This window comes from Apodemus sylvaticus, chromosome 3 (assembly GCF_947179515.1).
Source record: "Apodemus sylvaticus chromosome 3, mApoSyl1.1, whole genome shotgun sequence".
NCBI lineage: Eukaryota > Metazoa > Chordata > Mammalia > Rodentia > Muridae > Apodemus > Apodemus sylvaticus.
Genome location: NC_067474.1, coordinates 73,469,843 through 73,495,729, shown reverse-complemented (window position 1 = coordinate 73,495,729; position 25,887 = coordinate 73,469,843). Strand labels below are relative to the sequence as shown.

The window sequence follows — 25,887 nt, the reverse complement described above, 5'->3', positions numbered from 1 at the left end:
AGCACAGTGGAGAGGACTCGGGCGTTTTCAGATGCATGCCCTCATCCTCTCTCCTCTAGTGGATAAACCTAACGTTTATCACTCCACAGACACTGAAATTAGACTTATTTATTTTAGATGAGGTTTTGTAAGCTGCAGGGTAGCTGGACTTCATCATAACAAATAACTTTCTTTAAAATCCTACTGTTTCTCAGCACTTGGTGCTGCAGAGGAGCGGAAGCAGTCACTGCTGTCTCCTTAGGGACAGCTTGCTGCCTCCGTTGGATGTCTGAAGGATCCCAAGGATCTTTCACTCTCTGAAATGCTTTGATATTTTTGCCAGAAGTGTTAGGTACTTGTTTCAATCACATTTTATTTTTATTTTATTTTATTTTAGTGTGTGTGTGTGAGAGAGAGAAGGGGTGGCGGGGGGAGAAACTGGAATATACCAAGCCTTTTCAAACGTTATAAACACAGATACTCACTCGTTCAGGAAAGTCTTGTTTCTCTATATAGTCTTTCCATGAAAAGGAAACTCAAGCTACTGTTGTTTTTCATGTCCAATTATCTTCATTAAAAACTTTTTAAGTAGAAAAAACTCATTTGTCCATCACATAATTGCTGCTTCTAAGGCTCAGTATTGTTCTTTTCTGAAACCCATACAGGTTTCAACCTACTACTGTTGTCACTTTCTTTAGAGCCCTTTTTCCTGATCCATCCCAGTTTCCATCCCACTCTGCCGCCTTTCTCTCCCAACCCTTTAAGATAACATTAGCATGATTAGCAAGCAAGATAGCATCACATAGAAGCAGACTGTGTTCTTACAATTATGACAATTATTCCATGCTCTTGGTTAGACATGGAATCTGAGGCAAGAGGACTGTGTAAGTTCTAGCCAGTGACTACATGAAATCCCGGGGCGCTTGACTGATGCACCCTCCTACTTCCTGGCGTTCCCACTCTCTAAACCAACATCATCCAGGAAGTCTTAAAATTTGCCTTACTGCTGTCCAGCCATGACTGTTCATTCTAGTAGTGCACCAGTGTCTGTGTGTCCCTTCCACTTCCTAGTTAGCAGGGGTCTTGGGCTGGATGGGGATGTAGATTGGCAGAGGTGAGCTCTAGAATCCTCCCTTCACGGTGTAGCATCAGGTAGATGACTACAGCACCTCTGGCTTGGGAGCTAGTCTGCATCAGGAGACATCTGGGGCGGGGCAGCGATCAAGCAGTGTTCACGGTTTCCCCACAGTCAGCTAATGTGCTATAAATGTGTAAGTCCCAATCTTCCCAGCTATGCTCTGGCGGACTCATTTCTCAGGCCTGATTCTGCAACCGGACCCTGGCTCGTTAGTTCTTAAATTATTTCTTCAGGCAGGATCTTAAGTAGCCCAAGCTAGTTTATGTAGTCAAGGATGTCAAACACCTGATCCTCCTGCCTCTGCCCCCAGCTGCTGGGATCACATGCGAGTGCCACCACGTCTGGCTAAAACTTGTAAAACAAACTTTTTCAACGTCAAATGGGCTTCAGCGAGCCTAAAGGAGGCAGGTTTTGTTTCCCTAATGAACTGAGCGTGAGATTTGGAATCAAGCTGTGGTGTTGGTTTGCTTTCTCTGTAAGAACTTGGGAAGTAAGTGAGTCTTGGTTGCTTGACATGGGATTACTTCGACACACTCTGCAGAGCTGTTGTGAGGGTTAAGGGAACAAGGCAGCCAGGGCCGTCCTTCCAAGTGCTGGTCAGGCTGGGGTCTTCATGTGGAAACTGAGTGGATGCAGTAGTAAGTAGCTATCAGCCTCATCCAATGAGGCTTAGGAGTTATTTCCCCTTACAGTGGGGGAGGAGGCAGCTCTGTAGTCAGTGTGAGTACCGAAGGTGTGTACTTACCAACACATTAGACACTTTCTCCTTGGGGGCGGGGTGCTCCTAAGTATCTCCATATAAGCTGCGCTAGCTGAATGAGGAGGAACTTGGGTTAAATGGAACAACGTGACTGTGAAGAGCGACTGGAGGAAAACCTCCAGGACGGCAGGCACAGACCAGACGCACTCACACTACTGTGGGTAGCCGTCAAACATGGCTTGAATCATGCCTAGGGATTTCAAGGCTAGTCCTCATGCTCCTCCTCCGGGCCTCTCAGAGAGGAGGGGTAGCTAGTCACCGCCATTCTGCTTCAGTTTATGTTTTATTTATTTACTTGAGACAAGCGCTAGCTGCGTAGCTCAGTCTAGCCTTGAACTTGCAATCCCCCAACTCAGATCCTAAGAGGTTCCAGGTGTGCACAGCCTCGGTCGGCTTGAATGGACTCACTTATATAGACAAACACAAGGGTCACCTTAGGAACATAGCTTAAGCAACACAATGTTTTTTCCTTTTGACAAAGAATTAAATTTTTGTTTAGACGTGAAATTACTTAAACCGGACATAACAGATTCAGCCTTAGTTCAGACTACAGCAGAGGTCTAGGGCAAATCGGCCAGCTTCCTTGAGGTCTTACTAGTTTGCATCTATCCATGCATAAAGGAAGCTCACCCTCTCTTTTTTTAAAGAGTAAACAATGCCTCATAAAAGCAATGAAGTCATGGATACCTGATAGGGTGAGATGCAACCATTTTGTTCATTTGAGAGGTAACAACATGGCCACCGTCAGCTTCAACCAACAAAAATAGCATTGCTGTCTAAAGATAACAAATTAACTTTAGAAACTGTGAAACTTGAAAATTAGAAAAAAAATATCTCTCAAGAAGGCATGCCAGTATACTGAGAAATTCTAGACCAGCAGTGTGACTCGTGATCCCCCAGCGGGGCCGAGGGTGGTGCCAGCAGGAGTTGCCAAGAGAACGTGAAGGAGCGCCCAGGGTCTGTCAGGACATCTCAGGTTCCACATAAATACCATCTTGTTCAGATCTTAATGAGCGTGTCTATGAACATGCTGAGATGCTTTATGCTTTTAATAAGATGAATTAATATAAAAAGTAATAGAGTTTCACATTTTTTCAAACACCGTTTATGGGTCTGAGCTGACAAAGGAGAACAGAATCCAAGGGAAGGGGCCCATGCCACTCGACCAGAGAGAACATTTCTTTTACAGCTTTGGTTAGATACAGTATGTTTTAAAACACAGAAAACAATGGAAAAACTTTAGCCTCCGAGGACTCCTCTGGTCTTCCTTCTTTCGTTTTTTGCTTGAGTGAGGTATTGGGCTTGGTTGTGTTGGAGGTAGAATTCACAGGCATGGGTGTGCTCACCAGACCACATTATGAGGTTTGGTTTCCTCTTCAAGTTTACAAATGTAAGGAACAGAGTCTCGGCATGGAGGAAACATGTGACACGTCACTAACATTTTTAATTCAAAAGACAGAAAGCTCATTGCATGGCTAAGATACAGCTGGATGCCAGCCTCTTTGTGTCCAGTGGGATCTCCTGCACCAGCCTGACTGCCATGTGGGCGTCAAGAATGGAACCTAAGTCCTCTGAAGAACAGCCAATGCTCTTAATGGCTGAGCCGTCTCTAGCCCGCTAATTAATTAATTCAACTGTTTTGGGATAGAGTCTCATTCTGTAGCCCAAGATGGCTTAAAACTTACTGGGTAGCCTAGGTTGGCCCTGGACTCGTAGTCAATCCCCTGCCTCAGTCTCCTGAGTGCTGAGATTGCAGGTGTGTGCCAACATACCTAACTCACCTCCTTTTAGAGCAATACAAAAGGTGTTGTGGAAGGGTCTCACCCAAGGAGTAGGGGTCCTCTCAGAACACAGACGCAGGGCTCCGAGGCAGCGTGCGTCTAGGTTAACTAGGGGAATTCTTTCTTTCTTTAGTGCTGGGAATGGAACCCTGGCCCCACACATGCGAGGCAAACATTCTGCCACTGAGCTGCTGCCCCAGCTCAAGCTTAAAGAGCTTGATAACCATGCCAGTTGTGGAGCACGGAAGCCCGAGGGGAGCGGACACAGCTGTCGCTTGCTGCATCCCTTCTGTGGAGCCGGTAGAGCTGACTGGGAAGACAGACTCACTGCCTCACTTGAACCTCAGCCACAAGCTCTCTGGCCTCCACAGCACGGCCTCCCACACAGACAGTTACTCTGCCGTGCCAGCGGGCTCGCCCAGCTAACCCACATTGATTGAAAGTGTGTTTCACATGCACACATCTGCACAAGTAACAAAGCTATACACAGTGTGTGATAGTCCTTGAAGCACGTGTGTTACTCCCAGGAGCTGAGAGGGCCTAACTCAGAACCTCATCCCACCAGGTGTAAGTGAAGATCTGACCCCTGAGTTTCTAGTATAATTGTTCACTTCTGAATTCTGAGAATTTACAATGTATCAAATAGGTGATACGTTAAGTTACAGTTAACAGGAAGATGAATAGCTTGGTTATTGCTACTTCTGGAAACATCACAACAATCCCAGCATACCTAATGGCAGCATGTTGAAGCTATTTAAAATAAAACTGGAGTGGTCGTTACTTGAGACTCAGGCTCTGCAGCTTGGCCGCACAAGTCATGTCTCCATCTTCCACGCAGAACTGACAAAATGACTCTGCTTTCCACAGACAAAATACCCTCTGGGTGTTTAGCAAACTAAAGAAGACTGACCTGCTGTCATGTCTCTCTCTTCTTCTTCCCAACAACCCCCTCACCCCTCACCCAGTCAGGATTTCTCTGTGTAGCCCTGGCTGTCTGAGCACTAGCTCTGTAGACAAGGCTGGCCTTAATAGAGATCCACCTGCCTCAGCATCCCAAGTACTGGGATTAAAGGTGTGTGCCACCCCACCTGGCTCGTCTATCTCTTCTAAAGAGAAATCTAAAATCACAATTGGAAACCACTGCAGACCAAGACACGGAGTTGAGTAAGAATGCTGGATATCAATTACCTGGTATTTACACACAGAGGGAGATACTGAAGCTCATCACCACCCAGGGAAGTACCTAGTACACAGAACTATAGGCATGTAGTCACTAGAAAGGGAACAACATGAGACCTTAAGGCAGCACTGGCTGAGTCTTCTCTGGCAGAGTCACATACTTCAGTGACTAGTGAGAGACTTTAAAACAATGGTTTTAAGTAAGTACTAAAACAATGCTTTGAAAAAGAAATAACTAATTTAAAGACTTGTGCAATATGAATGTGCATTGGGATTTTAATTTGTGATTAGAAAGCATACACAACAACATAATGGTACAATTAACGCAGTCTTTCCTGGGATAGAAAATAGAGTAGAAATTACTACTATCCATTAGCACTCTTTGGGCTCCTTTTTAAAAACATGAATTCACAGTAGTTGCTAGAAAAGTCTGCTTTTTAAGTAACACATGGTCAGGTTGACTTTTATTAATGTGAAATGACTTTTGAATGCATGGATGACCTGCTGTGACACTCCAAGCCAGTAACATGTCCCTGTGCTGGGCGTGCTTTCCTGGCAGGCTGCCTAAGTCAGTGTCCCTAGCACAGTGCCAACCTAGGGTCCTTAAAGCGCCCTGGGAGTGTTTTCCTTGCGGCTTACTCTGTTGATTCTCCTAGTTAAGCATGCTGCTAGCCTCGCAGGCCCAGGGACTCCTGCCAACACAACTGTGAGATGTAAATCCGAGATGTAAAAAGCAGATTAACCAACAAAACAAACAAAAGAAAGTTCAAACAGCAATCGTTCTCAAAGGAGAACGGACAGACGCAGGCACTTCTGCTTCAGGAGGTTTTCACATCTGGGTCGCAGGGGCTTTCCAAGTCCACCCTCCGCTAACTAGAACTCCTCACCGTGACACCGCTGAGTCCACTGCACACGGTGTCTCCTACACACCCTTCCAGAGAACTGATCTTCCTGTCACCACACTGCCTCTGTGGACAGCACAGCAAAAATGTATCTTTTGTCCCAGCGAGCAGCCTAGACCGCTGCCCTGGCAGAGTCTCCACCAACAAACCACAAAGGGCGCTGAGTGCAAGTTTGCTCTATGTCCGCCTCTCCTGCTCTAGGTCCCTATGTAGAGAAAAATAAAAATTAAAAAAACCAAAACCCAACAAAGTGTATATAATTCTATACCATTCTAAAGCTACCGGGCTACTGGGATATTTTTTAAGTAACTACTCAAAACATTTTTTTCCTTTTTTTTCTTTTTCAAGAAAACCTGTGCTAAAAAGGCACTAGATAAAATGAATTTCTTCACTCTTGTATATAGTAATTTTATATTGTGTTATAGTCTATGATTTAACAAGGTGTCACACATTTAGATAAAACATCCAAATTATTCTGTCATCTACTTTCATGTAAAAGTGAATCTCGAGTCTGAGGAATGGCCTGCTGTAGTAGTGGAGGCCGGCTGGATCACAGAGCGAAGACATCAGCCTCGGTGATGGTGGCGGTGGCGGTGGCGTCAGGCCCCCTGCTGCCGCCTGGCCTCGGCCATGTAGGTAAGCAGGACCGAGGCTGGCCCTGAAGGCTCACTGGCAGCAGCTGTAGGAGCCAAGTCGCCTGGAGACCTGAGTGAAGGAGACAAAGGTGAAGTTCTCACAGTTTTCCAGCTTGACCTTCCTGGCTAAATTGGGGACAATTCCCCGGAGAGACCGTAAGCCCATTCTCTGCTCTTCATACCACACACTGCCCATGTCCGTGGCCTCCTTCCGTGCTGTAAGGTAGAAGGGAGACTTGGCCTCCATTTGCGTGGGAGGCCGGTGAATGTACATGTACTTGTAGAGGAGGCAGTAGGGACACTGCTTGTGCCCCCTGGAGTGCTCGTGGTAGATCTTCCCATGGCACACTCTGCTTGAGCCGCTCCGGCTCTCCCGCTTCACGCTGTCTGTCCTAGCAAAGTAGGGCTGGTTTTGTGGATCTTTGAGCAGCTCGATGTCACCGTACATCAGATCCGCATGCTCCTGCAGTGTCCGCATGTTCAGATACTGGCTGTTGTACTTGACCACCGTGGACAGGAGAGTAATTGGGCTGTCATCCCCCAGGCACCCTGCCTGCCACATCTCTTCCTCATCAGAAAGGGAGAAGTAGACGATATTGCGAGAACGGGCCCCTGACATCCCTGCCTTGCTCAGGACCCACAGCTTCTCCTTGAGTTTCTTGGTGGAAGAGCTGAAGGTGCTGCTGGTGATGGAGAAGCCCACACCTGCGTTCTTCAGGATGCGGTCCAGGCCGCGGCGGATGGCATGGAGTGAGGTAGCCAGGAAGTCTGAGCCGTCACTCTTCTTGACAGTGACGTAGAAGTTCTCAAGCAGCTCGTTCAGCTTCACTGCAGGGATCTCAAGTGAGACAAACACTGAGGTTATACATCGGAGGACACCCGGACAGCTGCCCCTCCCCCAATCCTCACTCAGGGCTCAACTATGGAGAGGATGGTTTCTTGACCTCTAGAGGACCAAACCCTTCATGAAGTATAGTAGAGAAGCAGTGAAAATTTCAAACTGGAAGATCTAGGTTTCATCTGTAAAATACAGTATGTAGGTAGTCACTGTCTCAAAGTGCACAAGAAATGCTTATGGTGGACGTGGACCAGAGCTTCCAAGGGTTTGTAAACAGCAATGAATACACACCCTTACTAACCTGTCTCAAGTACATACATACATACACGCACACACACACACATACATACATACATGCACACATACACACATATGTACAGACAGACATCGCGCGCGTGCGCGCACACACACACACACACACACACACACACACACACATACGAGGTTTCTCTGTGTAGCTCTGGCTGTATCAGAACTTGTTCTGTAGACCAGGTCGTCCTTGAACTCAGAGATCTGCCTGCTCTGCCTTCCTGTGCTGGGATTAAAGGTGTGTCACCCCCAACTGGCAAAAATAAATCATTGCAAAAGTATTATCCATGAAAAATTCAATTTAAAACAAAATTTGACTAAACTACAATTAGATATAAATATATTCTATTATTTTAATATTATCATTAAATATTCTCTAATAACATAAACTAGAATAATTTGTTAGAAAACAAATTCTCAATAAGCAAACTGATTATATGCCCAAAAAGCTAGAAAAGTAAATCAAATTCAGAAATAGTAAAATGAGCCAATAAAAATATAAGTCTAAATTAATAAAGGACGAAGGGGAAACCTTTGAAAAGACCTTTCAAGTTAACAATGTCCTGTCAAGTCAGAGAGGAAGAGAAAAGCACAGAGGGGCTTCAGAACATTAGAAACAAGAAGGCCAACATAAAATGAAGGAAAGAAAGACCAGGAAAGAACACTGCATGCTTCTTGGGTATTAGTCTGAAAATCTACATAGTCTGAATGATTTTATTTTGTTTAGTGTGCATGCTTTTTCTCTGGCACAGGGGAATGAAAACCGAATGGAACTGTCCTCTGTCCAGGTAGGATGACTCGAGTTAGGAAAAAGAAAAGAGATGACAACAAATGTGGGTTGGGCTGTAAGGGACCGGGAACACTCATACGCCTTTATGGGAATGGAAAATGATGCAGTTGCGTTGGAAACCGCCGTTCCCTCAATCTAAGCCATATACCCCCAAGGATTGACAGCGGATGCCCAAACAACAAAATGACGTGTAAAGTTTTACTGTAGTGTTTTCCATAATGACCAAAGTGTGGAAAAACCTAAATGTCCACCAATAGGTAAGTAAACAAACAAAATGAGGCACATATATCTGTATGATACTTTCTTCAGCAATAAAAAGAAATCTTGAAATGTTATGCTAAACAAAAGTCACCTTCCCCACTTCAGACACAGAGAACAAGGGACAGTGAAGAGTCTCCTAATCTGCAGAACCTACAGGCAGATGGCAGGACAGCAGTTGCCAGGGCTGGGCAAAGAGGAAAGGAGAGCTGTATTATATTATTTAGTGAGTATAAAGTTTCCATTTGGAAGGATGAAAAAACATCCCGGGAATGAATAAAAGTGATGGTCTGCAGAACACTATGAGCATAAGAAGTGCCGCGAAGGGGCGCCCTAAACACCAACCATCAAGGCAAAGCATCTGAAGGGTGCAGCACTGGCACTCCTATCTGCTGAAGAATCAAGAGCCTCTGACTGGAGTTAATGGCAGCTCAATGGAGAGGCTATGCCTACTGTTGTAAACCTAGCTGAGGACCCATGGCTGGTGAGGTCATGGACCCCACAGAGAACCTACTACTGTGACTTTCCTAAACCAGTGCAATTTCTAACCAGTCTGCATACTTATCCTTATAGCCACAGCTAAGCAAGCGTATCTCTCATCCTTTATCAAAACAGCTTCTCTTTGCAGCAGATGAAGACTGTCACAGAAACCCACAAATAAAATGTGAGAGCTGCCTGTGGGGTTGCCAGCCCCAGGTGACACATCTACACTGTGATCTCTACCCTTTAGGCTCTGGGAACATCACGGAAGAGGGCGAGGGGAGGATTCTAGAGCCGGAGGCCAGGACGCCTGTTGTGAGAGAAGTAGTATCTTCTGTATAGGACCATGAAGCTGTACTCAGGAAATCTCACATGAATGGTCATCTAAAGGAGTCCTCCATAGTGATGCCAGATGTCTTGCCAATGTGGATGGGAGAAATCCTACAAGGTCCCACCCCCAGAAGAAGAGCTACAGGCAACTAATGGCTGCAGAGAGAGGGACAATCAGTCTGCTCTGGATGAGCTCCAAGCTAGGTCCATGTGTCAGTCCTAAACACATGCACATAGATGCCACACTAAATGGACTCAGCAAGTCATGTATGTGTGTGCAATATACATGCACGTGTATGTGTGTGTGTGAAAGAAAGGTGCAAAATCTGAGTCAATTTAGTGAGACCACATAGAGTTTCCTAATATAAACACATCACACACACACACAAATAAAACAATAATTAGAGAAGAGGTCATGAATTTGAGATGGAGTTGGAACACGACAGGAGTTGCAGGGGGATGAGAGTGAAATCTCAAAAAAGTAGAAAAAATTACACTAAAAATAGTTCAAGTGTTGACTTTTTTTTTTTATTTTTGGATTTGTTTTTTTTTTTTTTTCCCTCTGAGACAGGGTTTCTCTGTATAGCCCTGGCTGTCCTGCAACTCACTCTGTAGACCAGGCTGGCCTCGAACTCAGAAATCCATCTGCCTCTGCCTCCCAGAGTGCTGGGATTACAGGCGTGTGTCACCACTGCCCGGCGTTCGCTTTTATATTATGTATACTTTACTACAATTTAAAAAACTCAAATAAATGACTGGACGTGGTGACACATGCCCTTAATCCCAACACTGTGGAGGCAGCCCCCTTTGAATTCAAGGCCAGCCTGGTGTACACAGCAGGTAGCACAGGTCAGTGAGGGCTACACGGTAAGGCCGTGTTAAAAAAAAGAAAAAAGAAGCAAATACTTCCTCCAGGTGGTTCTGTGGTTCAGAATGCTGAGCTTACGTGTGTCACCATGCCTTGCTAGCTAACAGCTGTTAGTCACAGCCATCCTTACATGACAGAAGCCAAGTTTATAAGGTACTGCCAGCCTTTACCCATATGACACGGTGAGTTGACTCTCAATAGTGGAAGTAAAATTACTTTTGCAATGTTTTTTAAAGAGACTAGACAACTTAGTAATGTGAAATATTTGACAAGCAAACCAGTCTGGGCACAGGCCAGAATGAACTGCTTCTTCTGTTGCGAGCAATACACTCTGTGGGTAGATGTTTCTGGACCTGCCTTACTGTGATTTTATTTAGAAGCATGTAGTATGTTGTGGAAACTGAGAGAAATCTTGTGTATCTACGTGTGTGGGGTGCTCCTGATACGTAGATTAAGTCATGGACAGCTCACAGGCGGCCACCATCCACTCAGGCTTCTTGTCGGTGCTGGGCCCAGCTCCCGCCTTAAGGAGCTTCCGGACCACGTGAGGCAGCAGGCAGGCCTTCAGAAGCTCACTCACTGGAGAGCACAGGGGCTAACCTTCTTCCTCAGCTGGAGTAAGACACTCCGGGGCACTAGTGTAGGTGCTCCTAGGTCTTTGTAGACAGCACCAATCTTGGGGGCCAGGACTGAGTCAAAAGGGGGACAGGAGGACTGGGAATGGAATAGGTTGATTATTTGCCTAGCATGCAGGCAATCAATTGATCTATTACTAATAGGTCTATTATTTGCCTAGCATGCAGAAGCTCTGGGTTCTGTCCCCAGCAAGGTGGTAGGATTTCCCCTGTCCATTTACATTAAAATATTAGTGCAGCAGGAGGCCTGTGATTGGACAGGGAAAAAGAAGGCGGAGCAAAGAGTTGTAGGAACAGAGAGTGACTCAGAGGAGAGGAGAAAAGCCAAGATGGAAACAGATGGACAGGAAGATCCCAATCACGCGTGGTTTTAAATAGCCACAGGTAGTTATGAATATCTTATAGGAATAGAATATTGGGATAACTTGTCTGATATGGGTGGGCAACTTGTATTATTATCAACTGGCTCTGAAGTTACTGTGTGGGCATCTTGTGAATTGACAATGTATTGATACATAAATCTGACTTGTTAATTATAAACTTCTAGCGTTTGTTTCTACCGGGTTGCTGGCTGTTGGCCGCTGACCGCATGACCACGAAGTTGCTTGGGGCTGGCGTGGCAGTGCAGGGAACTCGGGCGCTGTGGCCCCACTGGAGAGTTGGCGGACAGAGAGTACGTGGAGGGAGCATAGGGACTTGGTGGCTTTATTTTAGTATTTCCTGCAACACAGCACCACATATACCAGAAGTAGTGGCACATTGTTGTGGTGTCAGCACTCAGGAAGTGAAGGCAGGGGAAATAGGGGGAAAAAGGGGGTGGAGTCACTCAGTTGTAAATGAGAAGCCTCTCACCATTTCCTCCATCAAGTAGCTTCTTGTGTGGGATTGGTCACAGCGAAATAACTAACACAGAACCGTAATACAAATGCAAAGGCCACTGGACCCAGGTGATGGGAGGACAGAGTTTAGGTCTGGGCTCTCTGTGTGAGACCACATAGAAGGTTTCCGAATATGCGCACAGAAGAAAAGGCATTTTAGGCAGAAGAGCAGCAAGTTTGCTGGTGGGAGATGGCACAGGAAAGGGCTGCAGCTGTGTCCCTGTCCGTGACACTGAGCAGTGCAGCACGGGGAGTCAACCTACGAGGTTAAGACGGGGAACTGACTCGGGGCAAAGGAAGCTATAGAAGGTAGTTTTTCTTGCTGTTGTTTCTTTCAAATCCTTCTAGGAATTGGTTCTTCTTATCTATGTTCCGCTGTCTGGCACATGGTTGTTCACAGAATCCTTTCTGTTTTTTCATAAGGTTGGTAGTAATATGCCCCTTATTACTGCGTTTGGCATTTTATATTCTTTTATAGTCTTTAATCTTAACTCCTTTTCTTCTTAAAAAAAAAAAAAAAAAGAGACAGTGTCTCACTATAAACTCCAGGCTGTTCTTGAACTCACAATCATCCTGCCTCTGTCTCCACTATGTGGCAGCAAAGGCATGGGTCACCACAAACCTTACTGTTCCAGAAAGTCTTCCGGTCTTGTCATCTGAGTCTAAAACTGTTTTTTTTTTTTTTTTTTTTTTTTTAATTTGTTTTGTTTTGTTGGGGGGGGGAGCAGGGTGAAGGAGGCCTGGGAAGGCTGGAGCCCACTATGCGGCTGAGGCTGACCCTGAGCTTGCTGCAATCCCCCTGTCTCTGTCTCCCGGAGTGCTGAAACTACACGGGTGCCTCCAGGCCCAACATAGAACTGCTTTTTAAGTTATTTCAATATCATATTTATTGATTGATTTACAGCTTTTATATTTGTATTATATTCCATAACATAAACATTTAGAGTTAACCTATATTTTTCCTATAAATACTGCTTTTGTGGCATTTTTTAACCCCTCCATATTTGATTATATATACATATATGTACACACACACACACACATACCTTCTATTATTTAAATTTGTTTGTTTGTGGGGGTGGGGGTTGACACATGGTTTCTCTGTGTTGTCCTGGCCATCTTGAAATTCCTTGGCAGACCAGGCTGGTCTCAAACTCAGGGTTCCATCTGCCTCTGCCTCCTGAGTGGTGGGATCAAAGGTGTGTGCCACCACTACCTGGCTTATTATTTAAGAATACCTGGCTTATTATAAAAAATCTGGGGGGCAGGCCCACGAATAGTGCATCTATGAGTTACTGGTCAGCACAGTCCCAGGTCCAGAGGCAACATGGCTACAGTCCACATCCTTTGGTGCCCATTATAATGTGATAAGGACACACAGCTGAAGTCACCACACACCTTAGTTGCCAGACATAAAGAAATACGTTTAAGACTGACCAGAAAACCTCTTGCCCACTGGCTAGTCTCCATAGTGCCAGAAGATTGTATACAGCCTACCGAGGGAGGAAAGGCAGTGGTCTTAGGTATAAAAGCCTCAAATAATATAAATTATTTTTAAAAAGAAACTTCCAGATTAGGTAAAAGAATGAACTCTTCTCAAAATTAAGTCTTCTCAAGACTAATTCTTTTCATATGTAAACCAGGAATAACCCTCAGAGTTCAGAGTGCTGAAAATTAAAGTTGATGCTTAACTGATTTATATTCTTTCTCAATGAGCCTATGGGGCGAAGGACTCAGAAAATGCTGTGAGAGCAAGTGACCACACTCAGCTCTCTTAATGGTCTATAGCCACAGACTCACCCCATCAAACATTAGCCACATACTTGAGAGATGCAATTAAACTATTTACATACCTTAAGCTGATTCCTTTGCTTTAAGATGGGTGTTTTCTCACAAAACGTATCTGGTTATGGCTCCCCTTTCCAGTCCTCTCAGTCCTTCCCTACCTCCCCTCCTCTCCAGATCTACCCGCTTCTGTCTCTTTAGGAAATAAACCCTTATTATTAACAAGGGTTAATAATAAAATATAATAAAACAAAAAATAACACATCGGAGTTGGACAAGACAAACAGAAGGAAACGCCCACAGGAAGACCAAGAATCACAGACTCACTCATTCACACACTCAGGAATTCCATACAAACACTGAACTGGAAGCCAGGCCTAAATGTGGGACCTGGCTCTGACTGCGCATGCCGCTGTCTCTGAGCGAGCTTTGCTCATGTTGAGTTAGAGGACCTGGCTCTTTGGTATCCACCCTCTCTGGCTCTTACGCCCTTTCTGCCTCTTCGGTGGGGTTCCCCGACCTCTGAGGGGAGGATCTGAGGGGTACCTATTTAGGATGGAGTGTTCCAAGGTCTCTCCCTCTCTGTGTAATGCCTGGGTGTAGCTCTGTATGTATTCCCGCCTGCTGCAGGACTTTCCATTCAGCATCTCGGCAGATGGCTGAGCAAAGCACTTAGCTCTGTGTACAGCAGAATATCATTAGGAGTCATTTTAGTGTTACCTTTGTTGTTGTTATTATTGTTGTTTTCAGAATGGGAGTATTTGGTCTTACCCTAGGTCCCTGAGCTGTCTAGTCTCTGATTCTTGGCCATCTAAGTGATGTCAGTAAAGGTTCCATCTTGTGGAGTAGGCCTTATGTCAAATCAGATATTGGACGGTCACTCCCACAAACTTTGAGCTACCATTGTATTAGCATGCAGGCAGGATAGCATTGTGAATTAAAGGGCTTGTGACTGACTTGGTGTGTGTGTGTGTGTGTGTGTGAGTGTGTGTCTTGCAGAGTAACTTCCTATCCTGAAGGAGTTAGAATGTAGGGGTAAAAGTCTATATATAGGTACTAGGTCAACTTCTCCATGTTCAATGAGTTGTATAGGTGTTGTTTTCAGCAATGAGGTTTTGCTGACAGTTTGTGGAAAACAACCTATAGTCTTGGCAACAGCTTGGGTTGTCTAGGGACAAAAAACTCAATTAGATGTAAGCCAGTCTCAGTACTAGAGGCTTCATTTGGTGAAAAGAAATGTCCAACTGTGGCCCTGACCCCCTCATTATTTGGCAATTTCATTCAGATTGCCTTCATATATGTATAAATTTTAAGAAGTTTCTACTGTATTAGATTTCCATACCATCCCTTGAATGATCCTTAATTTTAGTTGTCTCTCCCTGTATTCCCTCCCTCATCCATTTCTCTTAGATTTTCCAATTTAGCAGCATACACATTTTTAATGTATGTCCTCATGGATTTTCTGGATTTCCATGGTATCTACTGTTATGTCCCTCTTTTCATTTCTAATTTTATTTGGATATTCCCTTTCCATCTTTCAATTAATTTGGATAAAAGTTTGCCAACCTTATTTCCTCAAATGACCAATTTGCCTCATTGATTGTTTTTGTTTGATCATTTCACTTTTATTGATTTCAGCCCTGGGTTTCATGATTTCTTGCCATCTACTATTTTTGGGTGTGATTTCTCCTTTTTGTTCTAGAGCGTTAGTTGTGCTGTCAAGTTACTAGTATGAGCTCTCTTTACTGTAGGCACTTAGAGCCATGAACTTGCCTCTTGGAACCAATGTGGAGATCACTGTGTCTCATAAGTTTGGGCATGGTGTGTATTCATTTTCATTCAGTTCTAGAAATTCTTTTGTTTCTTCCTTGATTTCTGTCTTGGCCCAGTTTCCATTCAGTAGCAAGTTGTTCAGTTCCTCTGAGTTTGTAAGCTTTCTGTTGTCTCTGCTGTTGTTGATACCCAGCTTTAGTAAGTGGTGGTCAGATAGGCTGCAGGGTGTTGTTTCCATTATTTTGTATTTGTTGAGAATTGCTTTGTGCCCGAGTATGTGATCAGTTTTGGAGAAAGTTATGTGCGGTGTTGAAAAGAAGATATATTATTTTGTGTTTGGGTGAAATGCTCTGTAAGCATTTCTTTGTGTTTGTCTGGATGACATATATATTGGTTAGACTGGAGTACCAACGTCTCCCACTATCAGTGTATGAGAGTCAATATGTGATTTAAGCTGTAGCAGCATTTCTTGTTCAAACTTGATTGCCCTTCTGTTTGGAGCATAGATGTTAAGAATTGTAATGTCTTGGTGTCTCTTGGTGGATTTTTTCTTTGATGAGTATGTAGGTCCTTCCCTATCTCTGCTGATTAGTATTGGTTTGAAATCTATTCTGTATGGTAAAATGGCTACGTCAGATTGCTCCTTAGGTTCATTTGCTATGGTCTCTTAGAGTCTGCGGAACATCAAGAAGTCGGGTGTAACTCTAAGAGTCTGCCTTTAGATAGTCCTTCTCGCTTCTCCCTTGCAGTGTCTCCTGCTCTTTGCCCTGTACCTTTGGTGTTTTGATTGTTATGTGCTGACAGGATTCTCTTCTCTGGTCTGATCTATCTGGTGTTCTCTATGCTTCTTGTACTATGATAGGCATCTCCTTCTTTAGGCTAGGCAAACTTTCTTCTATGATTTTGTTGAAAATACTTTCTGTGCCTTTAACCTGGGAATTTTCTCCTTCCTTTATTCCTATTATTCTTAGACTTGGTCTTTTCAATAGTGTCCCAGAGTTTCCTGGATGTTTTGTGCCAGTTTTTAGATTTTTTTTTTTTTTTTTTTTGATTTGGTTTTTTCGAGACAGGGTTTCTCTGTGTAGCCCTGGCTGTCCTGGAACTCACTCTGTAGACCAGGCTGGCCTCGAACTCAGAAATCCGCCTGCCTCTGCCTCCCAGAGTGCTGGGATTACAGGCGTGCGCCACCACCGCCCGGCTAGATGTATCTTTTTTGAGGATGGGGTGGGATATCCATTTCTCCTATTTTGTCTTCAATGCCCGAGATTCTCTCTTCCATCTCTTGTATTCTGTTGCTGAGGCTTGTCTCTGATGTTACTGTTCTAGTCCCTGAATTTTTCACTTACAGACTTCCCTCAGTTTGGGCTTTCTTTATTGATTTTATTTCCACTTTCAGGTCAGAACTGTTTTATTCATTTCCTTCCATGGTTTGTGCTTTCGTTGATTTCTTTAAGGGGATTATTAATTCCTCTTTAAGGAGCTCGATCATGGTTTTAAGGCTATTTTATACTCTTTTTCTTGTGCTATGCTGAAACACTCTGGGGCATGCTGTGATAGGTAGGGTGCTGGGCTCTAGTAGAGACATACTGTCGCAGATCGTCTGTGTTTTTACCCTGGTGTCTAGGCATTTGAGGAAGATTATAATTCTAGGTGCTGATATCTGGTCTTGTCTTTGTGTGGGGTGGTTGTTTTGTTCCTTGGTTTCTGTTGCCCTAAGATGGTTCTCAAGAGAGTGTGGTGGCTGTGTGTTGCCTGGGAGGAAATCCTTCTGGGGTCCTGATAGGTGTGGCCACTGGTTTTCCAGGTAAGATGTTTCTGGGTATTGGGAGCTGACACTTAGGAATGGAGATGGCCTGGGGAAAAGGGTCCACAGGAGGGAGGAAACCAGGGGGTAATCAGGAGCTGCTTAGTCCCTTGGGGATGGGGGCAGAGATGAGGCAGGCCACTGCTACAGAGCTGGGGCTGTAACTCAAGACGCAGACTTGGAGGAGTGGAGGGAGAGGGCAGCTCTACAGCCAGTCTACCTGCTAACCTTCTCAGAGAGCTTCCCTGAGTGTCTGCTGAATTGAGGGCTGGGATAAAGCAATGGGGGAGTGAGAGAGGTTGGGGGGAAGATCTGTGTGATCTACTGGAGATGGGGGCAGACGGGGAAGGGAGGCTACAACAGGTGGTCTGCTGCAGGCCTGGGGATGAGACTGGAGACTGCACTTGAAGGAACAGGAGAGGTGAAGATCTGCAGGCAGCCTACCTGATTCCCCAGCAGGAGTCACGTTCTATAAACTCTAAGCTGTGATGTAATTTTCATTTGGTTCGTGGTATGTTATAATATACTTTGTGGTTTCTTCTTGATCTGTAAGTCATTTAATAACTCCCCAGAATCAGGATCTCTTTAGTTAGTGATCTATAACTAATGTACTTTAATTCCGTCACAGATAGGGACACACTAAAAAGTCAATATACTAATCAAGACTCTGTCACTGAGAACTTCTTTCTTGGTTGATGGGACTTCTTCTACTGTCATGTCTGCTGATGTCTTTGCAGTTATAAAATATAGTCTCTGTATCTCTGTCTCTGTCAGTCTCTACTTCTCTCTTTTGGTTTTTGAGACAGGATTTCTCTGTCTAACAACAGTGGCTGTCCTGGGATTCATTCCGTAGACCAGGCTGGAGATATACCTACCTCTACTGCCCAAGTGCTGGGATTAAAGGTGTGCACCACCTGGCTAGTTTTTTTTTTTTTTTTTCAGAGAAAGAGGGGGAGGCAGGGAGAAAGAGAGGGGAGGAAGAAAGGAGGGTGGGGAGGAAGAACAAGACAGGAGGACAGCAGGGAGGAGAGGCAGTGTAAAATTTTAGGTGGGCAGGTTTTCTTTCAGCTAGTTATGAATGTTACCATCCCTTGTCTGCCTTGCAGACTGCTAATACAGAACTGGTTTTGCCCAGTTTCTTCTTTTCTGGATCAATTCCCTATTTATTGTTCCATTTGATCTTGTTACTGTTTTGTTTAGAAAGTCAATGAGATTCCTTGGGAAGATTTAAAGCACCCATGTGTTTACCCAGTAGCCTTCCCCCGGTACTTCCCTCCCCTATGTGAAGGACCACATTTCCAGATGGTAGCCTCTCCCTTTTGGATGGAGGCCATGTGTGTGTCTACTGCTGCTGAATTCCCTCATCTCAACAGTCATTACTGCATCTTCTGCAATGTATCTTCACTGTGGATACTGAAATTACTTTCCTTTCAATAATGAAGATGTTTGTCCCAATATCTTTCCAGCTGCCTGGTTTCTTTCTTTTTTTCCTTTTTAAAGATTTATTTCTTATTATATGCAAGTACACTATAGCTGTCTTCAGACACACCAGAAGAGGGCGTCAGCCCTCTTTATGGATGGTTGTGAGCTATCATGTGGTTGCTGAGATTTGAACTCAGGACCTTTGGAAGAGCAGTCAGTGCTCTTAACCACTGAGCCATCTCACCAGCCCCTGCCTAGTTTCTAATAATCAATCATTCAGCCTTACTTTTGACTCTCTGTAATCTTTCCTTTTCTTCTAGCTGTTCTTAAGTTTCTTTTTATCGCTGGGTAAGAACATGGTTATGATATAGTTGTACAGCTTCTTCTACTTATTTTTGAGAGTCCTTTAAATATTTATTTTATTTTCAATATGTGTCTCTGTGTGGATATAGTCATGTGAGTGGAGCTGTCTGCAGAGTCTAGAGGAGAGCATTGGCCCCTAGAACTGGAATAACAAGTTACAAGTGGGTTAACCAATTATATGTGCCGGGAATTTAACTCAGGTCCTTTGTAAGTGCAGAGCCTGCTCTTAATCACTGAGCCATCTCTACAGCCCCTCTCCCTCTTGTTTATTTTTATTTTTTTGTTTTTGGAAACAGAGTCTTGAAATGTAGCTTAGCCTGACTCAATGGGTGATAGGATTAGATGTGACTGCCACCCACACAGACTTGATTAATTCTTTAAGGGATATAGTTTCTAGTTTTTTGCATATTTGGTGGTTTTTCATTAAATGCCAGACACTATGAACTTTGGCATTTATTTTATGTGAATAGATGTTTTGCCTACATGTATGTCTGTACACCACCTGATGCATGGGTTACCTGTGGGAGTCAGAAAAAGGTGCCAGATTCTCTGCAACAGATGGTTACAGATGGCTTTTGTCATGCTGGGAACTGAACTCGGGTCCTCAGCAAGAGCGGCAGACACTCTTACTGGAATGCCACCCTCTGACCTTGGCATTGGTTCTTAGAGCAAGCGCCTACTCAGTTGATCTTAATTTGCCAAAACCCCTTGGTGCCTACATTCTGGATGTTTCCCTGAAAGGCTCATTAACATATGACTCTGGTGGCAGCCAGAGCTTGCTGTTTACCATGCAGCCAATCAATCCCATCTCTGACGTGTGTGCGTTTGTGTGTGTACATAAACATGAGGTACAGCATGCATGTGGAGGCCACAGGTAGCAAGTAGACATCTTCCTGAATTGTGTCTCCATCTTACTTTCTGAAGCAGGGTCTCGCACTGAACTTGGATCTCCCAGATTAGCTCAGTGAGTGGCCACTGGGCTCTGGGCACCCGCCGGGCTGGCTCTGTGTGCATGCTGGGATCTCAGGTCTTCATGCTCTCATGGCGGACACTCTTATCAAACGAGCCATCTCACCAGCCCCCTGGCCTAGAACGTTTTAGGAACTCAGAGGTTCTTCCCCTAGCTAAAGGTCCTGTAGTCGCCTGTTGTCCCTCCTTGACATTACCAGTTTCACCTCCCTTCCTTCTTTTGCCCCCACCCCTGGGTGCTTCCTAACTTCTTCATGTGTAAGAGAGAAGCCTCTCACACCACCTAATGCACCATGCTGCCAAAAGGAGCAACCCAGGTTTTCCAGTCAACTGTATTGATTCTCTAAGTACATGGCCCAAACTCGGAAAGCTTCCTTCCATGCCGCCAGGCTTCAACTAATGGCCTCTAGCTGTGAGACCTTTAGATCTCTGCTTCCAGCTCATCATTTCCACGATTTTAAACCTCACAATCCCAACTACTTAATGGCTAGATCCATCTGGACCCTGGCTTAAAGGAACTGCATTCGAGGCAGAACAGTGTCTTTTCTATTCAACCTCCCCATGGTTTAAATCTTCCCCTGCTATTCACAAATCTCAAATACTTGAAATTGGAAGAGTTTATCAGAGCTCATTTTACAGAGGAATTGGGGACCAAGGACACTAGATAACTATTTTGTCTAAAACTTCCAATTATTCTCTCTAAAATATTTTAATTATGTTCCTTCCTGCTTGAAAAACTCTAGTGAAGTCCCTTCTGCCTGACCCCAGAGACTTATAGCTCTTACAATCCGAATCCTGTAGTATGGAAAACCTAGAGACTTCAGTGATTTCCCGGTGTTTACAAGACCCTGAGCTTGGCGGTAGCAGTGGTGACACACGCCTTTAATCCCAGCACTTGGGAGGTAGAGTCAGGCAGATCTCTGTGAGTTTTAGGTCAGCCTGGTCTACAGAGTGAGTTCCAGGATAGCCAGGGATACACAGAGAAACCTTGTCTCAAAAAATCCAAAATAAACTAAAACAAACCAAAACCAAGACCCTTAGCTTGTCACTTGAGAGTCCTCGATACCCTGTGCTTTGGTATAGCCGGACTGCAGCACGTGTCGCTGCTACATTCCTCCTCACAGCATCTGTTCTTCTGACCTCCCGCCTTCTAATTCTACCAGCTCCAACCTTCTTCTGGAATCTCAGCTGGATTTATTCTCCTGAATATCTTAATAGATGCAAGTCATTAAAACTCTCTAAATTCTACTTGGTTCTGTAGATAATTTTCTTTGTATTTCATGTCCCCTTACCTACGGTCCCCACAGTAGTTAGCACAGTGGCTGGCTCCCGGAAGCTCAGTGTAGCCAGCCAAAAGAATTAGCAAACTCAAGCGTCCCTTACCTTGGTGATGTCCGTGTGGTCTTTAAGCCCGTTGGTCATGCACCAGTAGCGCCACACGTTTAGGGCGTACCTCGTGGCTTTGGTGGTGTTTGGGCTCACTGCACTGGTACATAGACCATTCAAGTCATCATTGATATTAAACACAGGAAATTTGTTGAGTTTAGTAGAATAAGCTAGAAATAAAAACAACAGAGACATTAATGTCCCACCCCCTTCTTTAGTGAGTTTCAGCTGGGGTGATATTCAGTAACACAGAACTCCAAAACGACAGTAAAGACGTGAAATTTCTAGCCATTTCCAGTGGTAGGGCACACCTCTAATTCCAGCGCTCAGGAGGTAGGCAGATCTCTATGGCCACAAGGCCAGCCTGCTCTACATAGTGAGTTCCAGGACAAACAGGGCTATACAATGAGACCCTGCCTCCTGATTACACGTATGAGAATCTATGCCTTGCATCTAACCCTGATCATTCTGCCCTGGCTAATGCAGTTCTAAACATTTCAATAATAGGATGGAATTAATACTAAAAAATTCTAAACTTATTACTAGAAAAAATTAGCATCTCTTCTAACAGTAGCAAAAGATGAGAAGAAAGGAAGTAGGGGAGATTTTAAAAAAAAGATGGGAGGGAGGAAGACAGAGTGACTTCTGTGACACCTTCAGTGCACAAAGAATACTTGTTCTTTGTTAACACAGCTTCAAGTTACTTGGTGCCACCAGGGGCGGCCCTGAACTAAGTGGAGTTAGCTTATTCCTATCAGTCTCTTCCCCCAAGTAATGATATATACACACTGACACCCTAAAGCCATGCACACAGGCATGCATGGGAGGGTAGACTGATGTAAGCCTTGCTTACACAAACCACTGACCAGTTTCAAATCCAAGTAGAAGGTGAAATGGAAGCACTGCTACGGAACAGAGAGTTCTGTAAGCTCACCTTCAGATGAGAAGGAAGACAGATTAAAGTGCCAAAAAGAAAACCAAACCCATAACCACTAGCTGGCCTTTCCTTATATTATACTTGGTAAAACCAAGCATCCCTCTGAGGAATGTATATTCAAACAGTCTGGCTTGGTCCTGGACAGACAGCAGAATGATAAAGCCAGTGCAGTCTCTGAGCTGGTTCACTCTACCCCACCCACCTTGGTTTTCAAGGCTCCCGTAGAGGATCTTCTCTGTACCGAACTCCCTTGTCCTGGGGACCCAGAATCCTCTGGCACCCAGGAGCATCACACATGCACACATGCATGCTCTCATCTCTGTGTGTGTATGCCACACAATCAACACTCTTCATTATTTTAATGTGTATGGGTGTTTCTTTGCACTGCATGCATGCCTGCTGTCCATAGAGGCCACAAAAGGGCATCAGATTCCCTAGGACTGCAGCTACATAAGCTATCATGTGGATGCTGGGAATCGAACCGGGTCCTCTAGAAGAGCAGCCAGTGCTTCTAACCACTGAGCCATCTCTCCAGCCCCTCAACACACTCAGCGATTTCAGACTTTCTTCTAGAAGCTGTCTGCACATGAGACCCTCCCTTTTCCATGTTTCCACATCTGCCTTCTCTTCCTCAGGTGTGTGTTCTGATGGTGATGGTCTCTATGCTCCTTAAAAACCTGACGTCACTTTTGACAACTTGATCCTGCCCACAACCATGGAACTCACAAACTGCTTTACTGTCCATGTATTGAGAGGAACGCACAACACTGAGCACGCACCAGCGCTGTCTGAAGCACCATGGAGCTAAAAACTTGCAGGACATTCTGGACTTTAATAAGATTAACATCAAAGGAAGCCTACTATGTGCCGATTTTTAAAGCTGGTGTATAATTTGTGAACAAGTACACAATTATACCTGTTTACAGACAAGAAATAGCACCAGATATCTTAGTAGCTTCATACACTCATCAGATGCATAGCACAGAGCCGTCACTATGCACGAAGTGTGCTGCTGAAGCCAGGAGCTAGCCACTGGCAGATCCAGGCTCCAGACTGGAGTTTGATGGCACACACTGGCCATGATAACAATGGTATTGGGTATTGTAGGGACACAATCTCATTGACAATAACTTAGTAGGGACAACAGTCACTATCTGGGTGCTGGGAACCAAACCTGGATCCTCCAAAAGATCAGCAAAAGTGAGTTCTGTCCAAATGTATCAAATGGGAACCCTCAAAAAAAAACAAAAAACCTGAATTCCTACCAGTGACTACTAATAACCTAGTCTTGAATCTGAACACATGAGCACACAAATAAAACTGGTGTTTGACAAGATACATATGAACAGCAGAGGGCCTACACTCCTACTGATCTCCCAAACACAATGAAAGCACAAAACAGGTTAAAAAATTAAAAAAACAAAAAAAAAACAAAACCCAACAAATGTAGATAACTGAGAGCACAGAACATCCTTTCACAAAGATGAGCCACAGGAAGAAATGGGAACATATTCAAAACCACACACAGATATATAAGCACCATATATACACATATGACAAATACCATCTTCTTTCTGAGGACAGACAGAGTTCCTGGGGCAAGAAGGCATTTCAGACTCCACGAGGAGGACAGTACAGCTCGACCCAGGTCTAGGACACAGCTACTGTGTGTCAGAGACACTGATAAACACTGGCTGTGTAGACCTGAGAAGAAACACTACCAACTATTCCAAAAAGGAAACACAGAACTATACTAAGAGAAGTTGACAGAAGGACAAAACCAGAAAGCAGTGGAACAGCAAACCTACAGTAAAGAAGAAATGCCAAGATGAACTAGAAAAGACAGGATTTTAAATACTAGCAAGGGAAAGTGGAGAGAGACGGGTTTACACCAGAAATGAAAATTATCACTAAAGCTTACAAAGAAAGATCATGAACAACGTGAGGCCAGCAGACCTAAAACTTAAGTAGAAAGCACAAATGCCAAGAAGACACAACATGCTAGGATCTATGAAAAATTTATAAAGTTAGAACAGTCTTCCACAGCTTACAGAAAGTGGATCTATAGGAAAATACTCTGAAAGCTAGCATCAGGATCAGAAGGATTTTACTAGCAAATTATCCTACCTTTAGGGGACAAAATATTTTAACTACTCTCTTTTCTTTTTTTTTTTTTCCCTGCCCTCCTCTGCCTCCCAAGTACATTCACCACCAGCACACCCAGACATCTTCTGCAAGATTTATTTTTAGTTTTAAACTATGTTTATGTTTGTGGTTGTATATAGTGCAGACACCAGAAGAGGGTGTCAGCTCCCCAAGAACTGGAGTTACAGGAGGTTCTCAGTCACCAGATGTGGGGGCTAAGAACCAAACGCAGGCCCTTTGTAAAGGTGGAAAGTGCTCTTACCCACAGAGCAATCCCTGCAGCCTACCTATAACTCTATAAGACAGTCTCACTTTCCCATAAAAACAGAACCAAATAAAGAAACCTACAAGCCAACTCAGCAACTAAACAGACACAAAGATCTTTAAAACAACATGAGGAGGGCGGAAGAGATGGATCAGTAGTTAAGAGCATTTGTTTTTGCAGTGGGCACAGGATTCAACTCTTAATATTCACATTGTCACTCACAACCATCTGGAACTCTAAACTCTAGAGTTTATCTGACCAGTCAATGAGAAAGCAGACAGTTCATCTGGAAAACTTAGGGCTAGAGAGAAGAATCATCCAAGCTTCATTCGCTGCTCCTGCAGAGGACCCGGGTTCTACCTTAGCACCCTTCAGGTCCCTCACAACCACCTGTAACTCCAGTTCCAGGGAAGCTAATGCCCACTTTGGGCCTCTGAGGGAACTACATGCATGCACATATACTCAGGCACCCCCTTCCCCGCACACATATACACATAAGGATAAGACTTTAATGAACTTCATATAAAACTAGTAATGATCCAGGAATCATACATGAATTCACAATGAGCAAGGCATCTTCAATGAAGAAGAAATACCAGATGTTAAAAATGAACACTTTGCTGGGGCAAGAATACAGCCATGGCCACTTTTGAAACTAACTGGCAGTATCTGCCAATGTTGAACATGTATCTGTAACATCCCAAGACACCCAACAAAAGTGTATACCTGTGTATCGACAGGTACATATGAATGTTCATAAAAATCTAACAGCATAATAGCCCCAAACTGAAGACTGTCTTTTGTCCAATAAGTCACCAACTGCATTGAAATTATAGAACACTTAACAGCACATTCTCCCGGAGCACTGGTGAGCGATGAACTACTGAAACAAACTGTGCAAGGGCACGAGGGCATCCCACCAGCGTAATAGTACAAGAAAGAGCCAGCCGGCGAAGTAGACTGAAAAGACTGCTGTGTAACTCAAAGCACGAAGCAAGCCGCTGGCCTTAGGTAGTGCCCTTGCCGATAACACCAGGAAGAGAACAGACTTCCAGGCTCAGTACGGTTCTTATTCCTCCAGGTGGGGGCTGTGAACATGTTTATGTCAGGAAAAAAAAATCAATTAAAGATCTGTGTGTTTTTTCTGGGTAATCCAATTAAGAAAACAATCCAAAACTTCTTAAAATTTAAAAATACTTTCTGGAGTATTTTTACTTATGCCAGCAGGGCAGGCATAAAATCTCATTACAGATGGTTGCTGGGAATTGAACTCAGGAC

General features: G+C 44.3%; 1 protein-coding gene across 2 annotated transcripts in view; it reads right to left on the bottom strand.

Moving 5' to 3' along the window:
* Window positions 1-635: 635 nt before the first annotated feature.
* Window positions 636-25,887, bottom strand: part of Kiaa1958 (KIAA1958 ortholog) — a 136,043-nt gene continuing 110,791 nt past the window's right edge. For both annotated transcript variants that reach the window (XM_052176571.1, XM_052176570.1), the window contains 2 exons: window positions 21,260-21,432; window positions 636-7,212 (listed from right to left, as the gene is read on the bottom strand). In XM_052176571.1, the coding sequence (XP_052032531.1) occupies window positions 6,406-7,212; window positions 21,260-21,432 (980 nt within the window). In that variant the 3' untranslated portion in view covers window positions 636-6,405. The remainder of the gene's footprint in view (window positions 7,213-21,259; window positions 21,433-25,887) is intronic.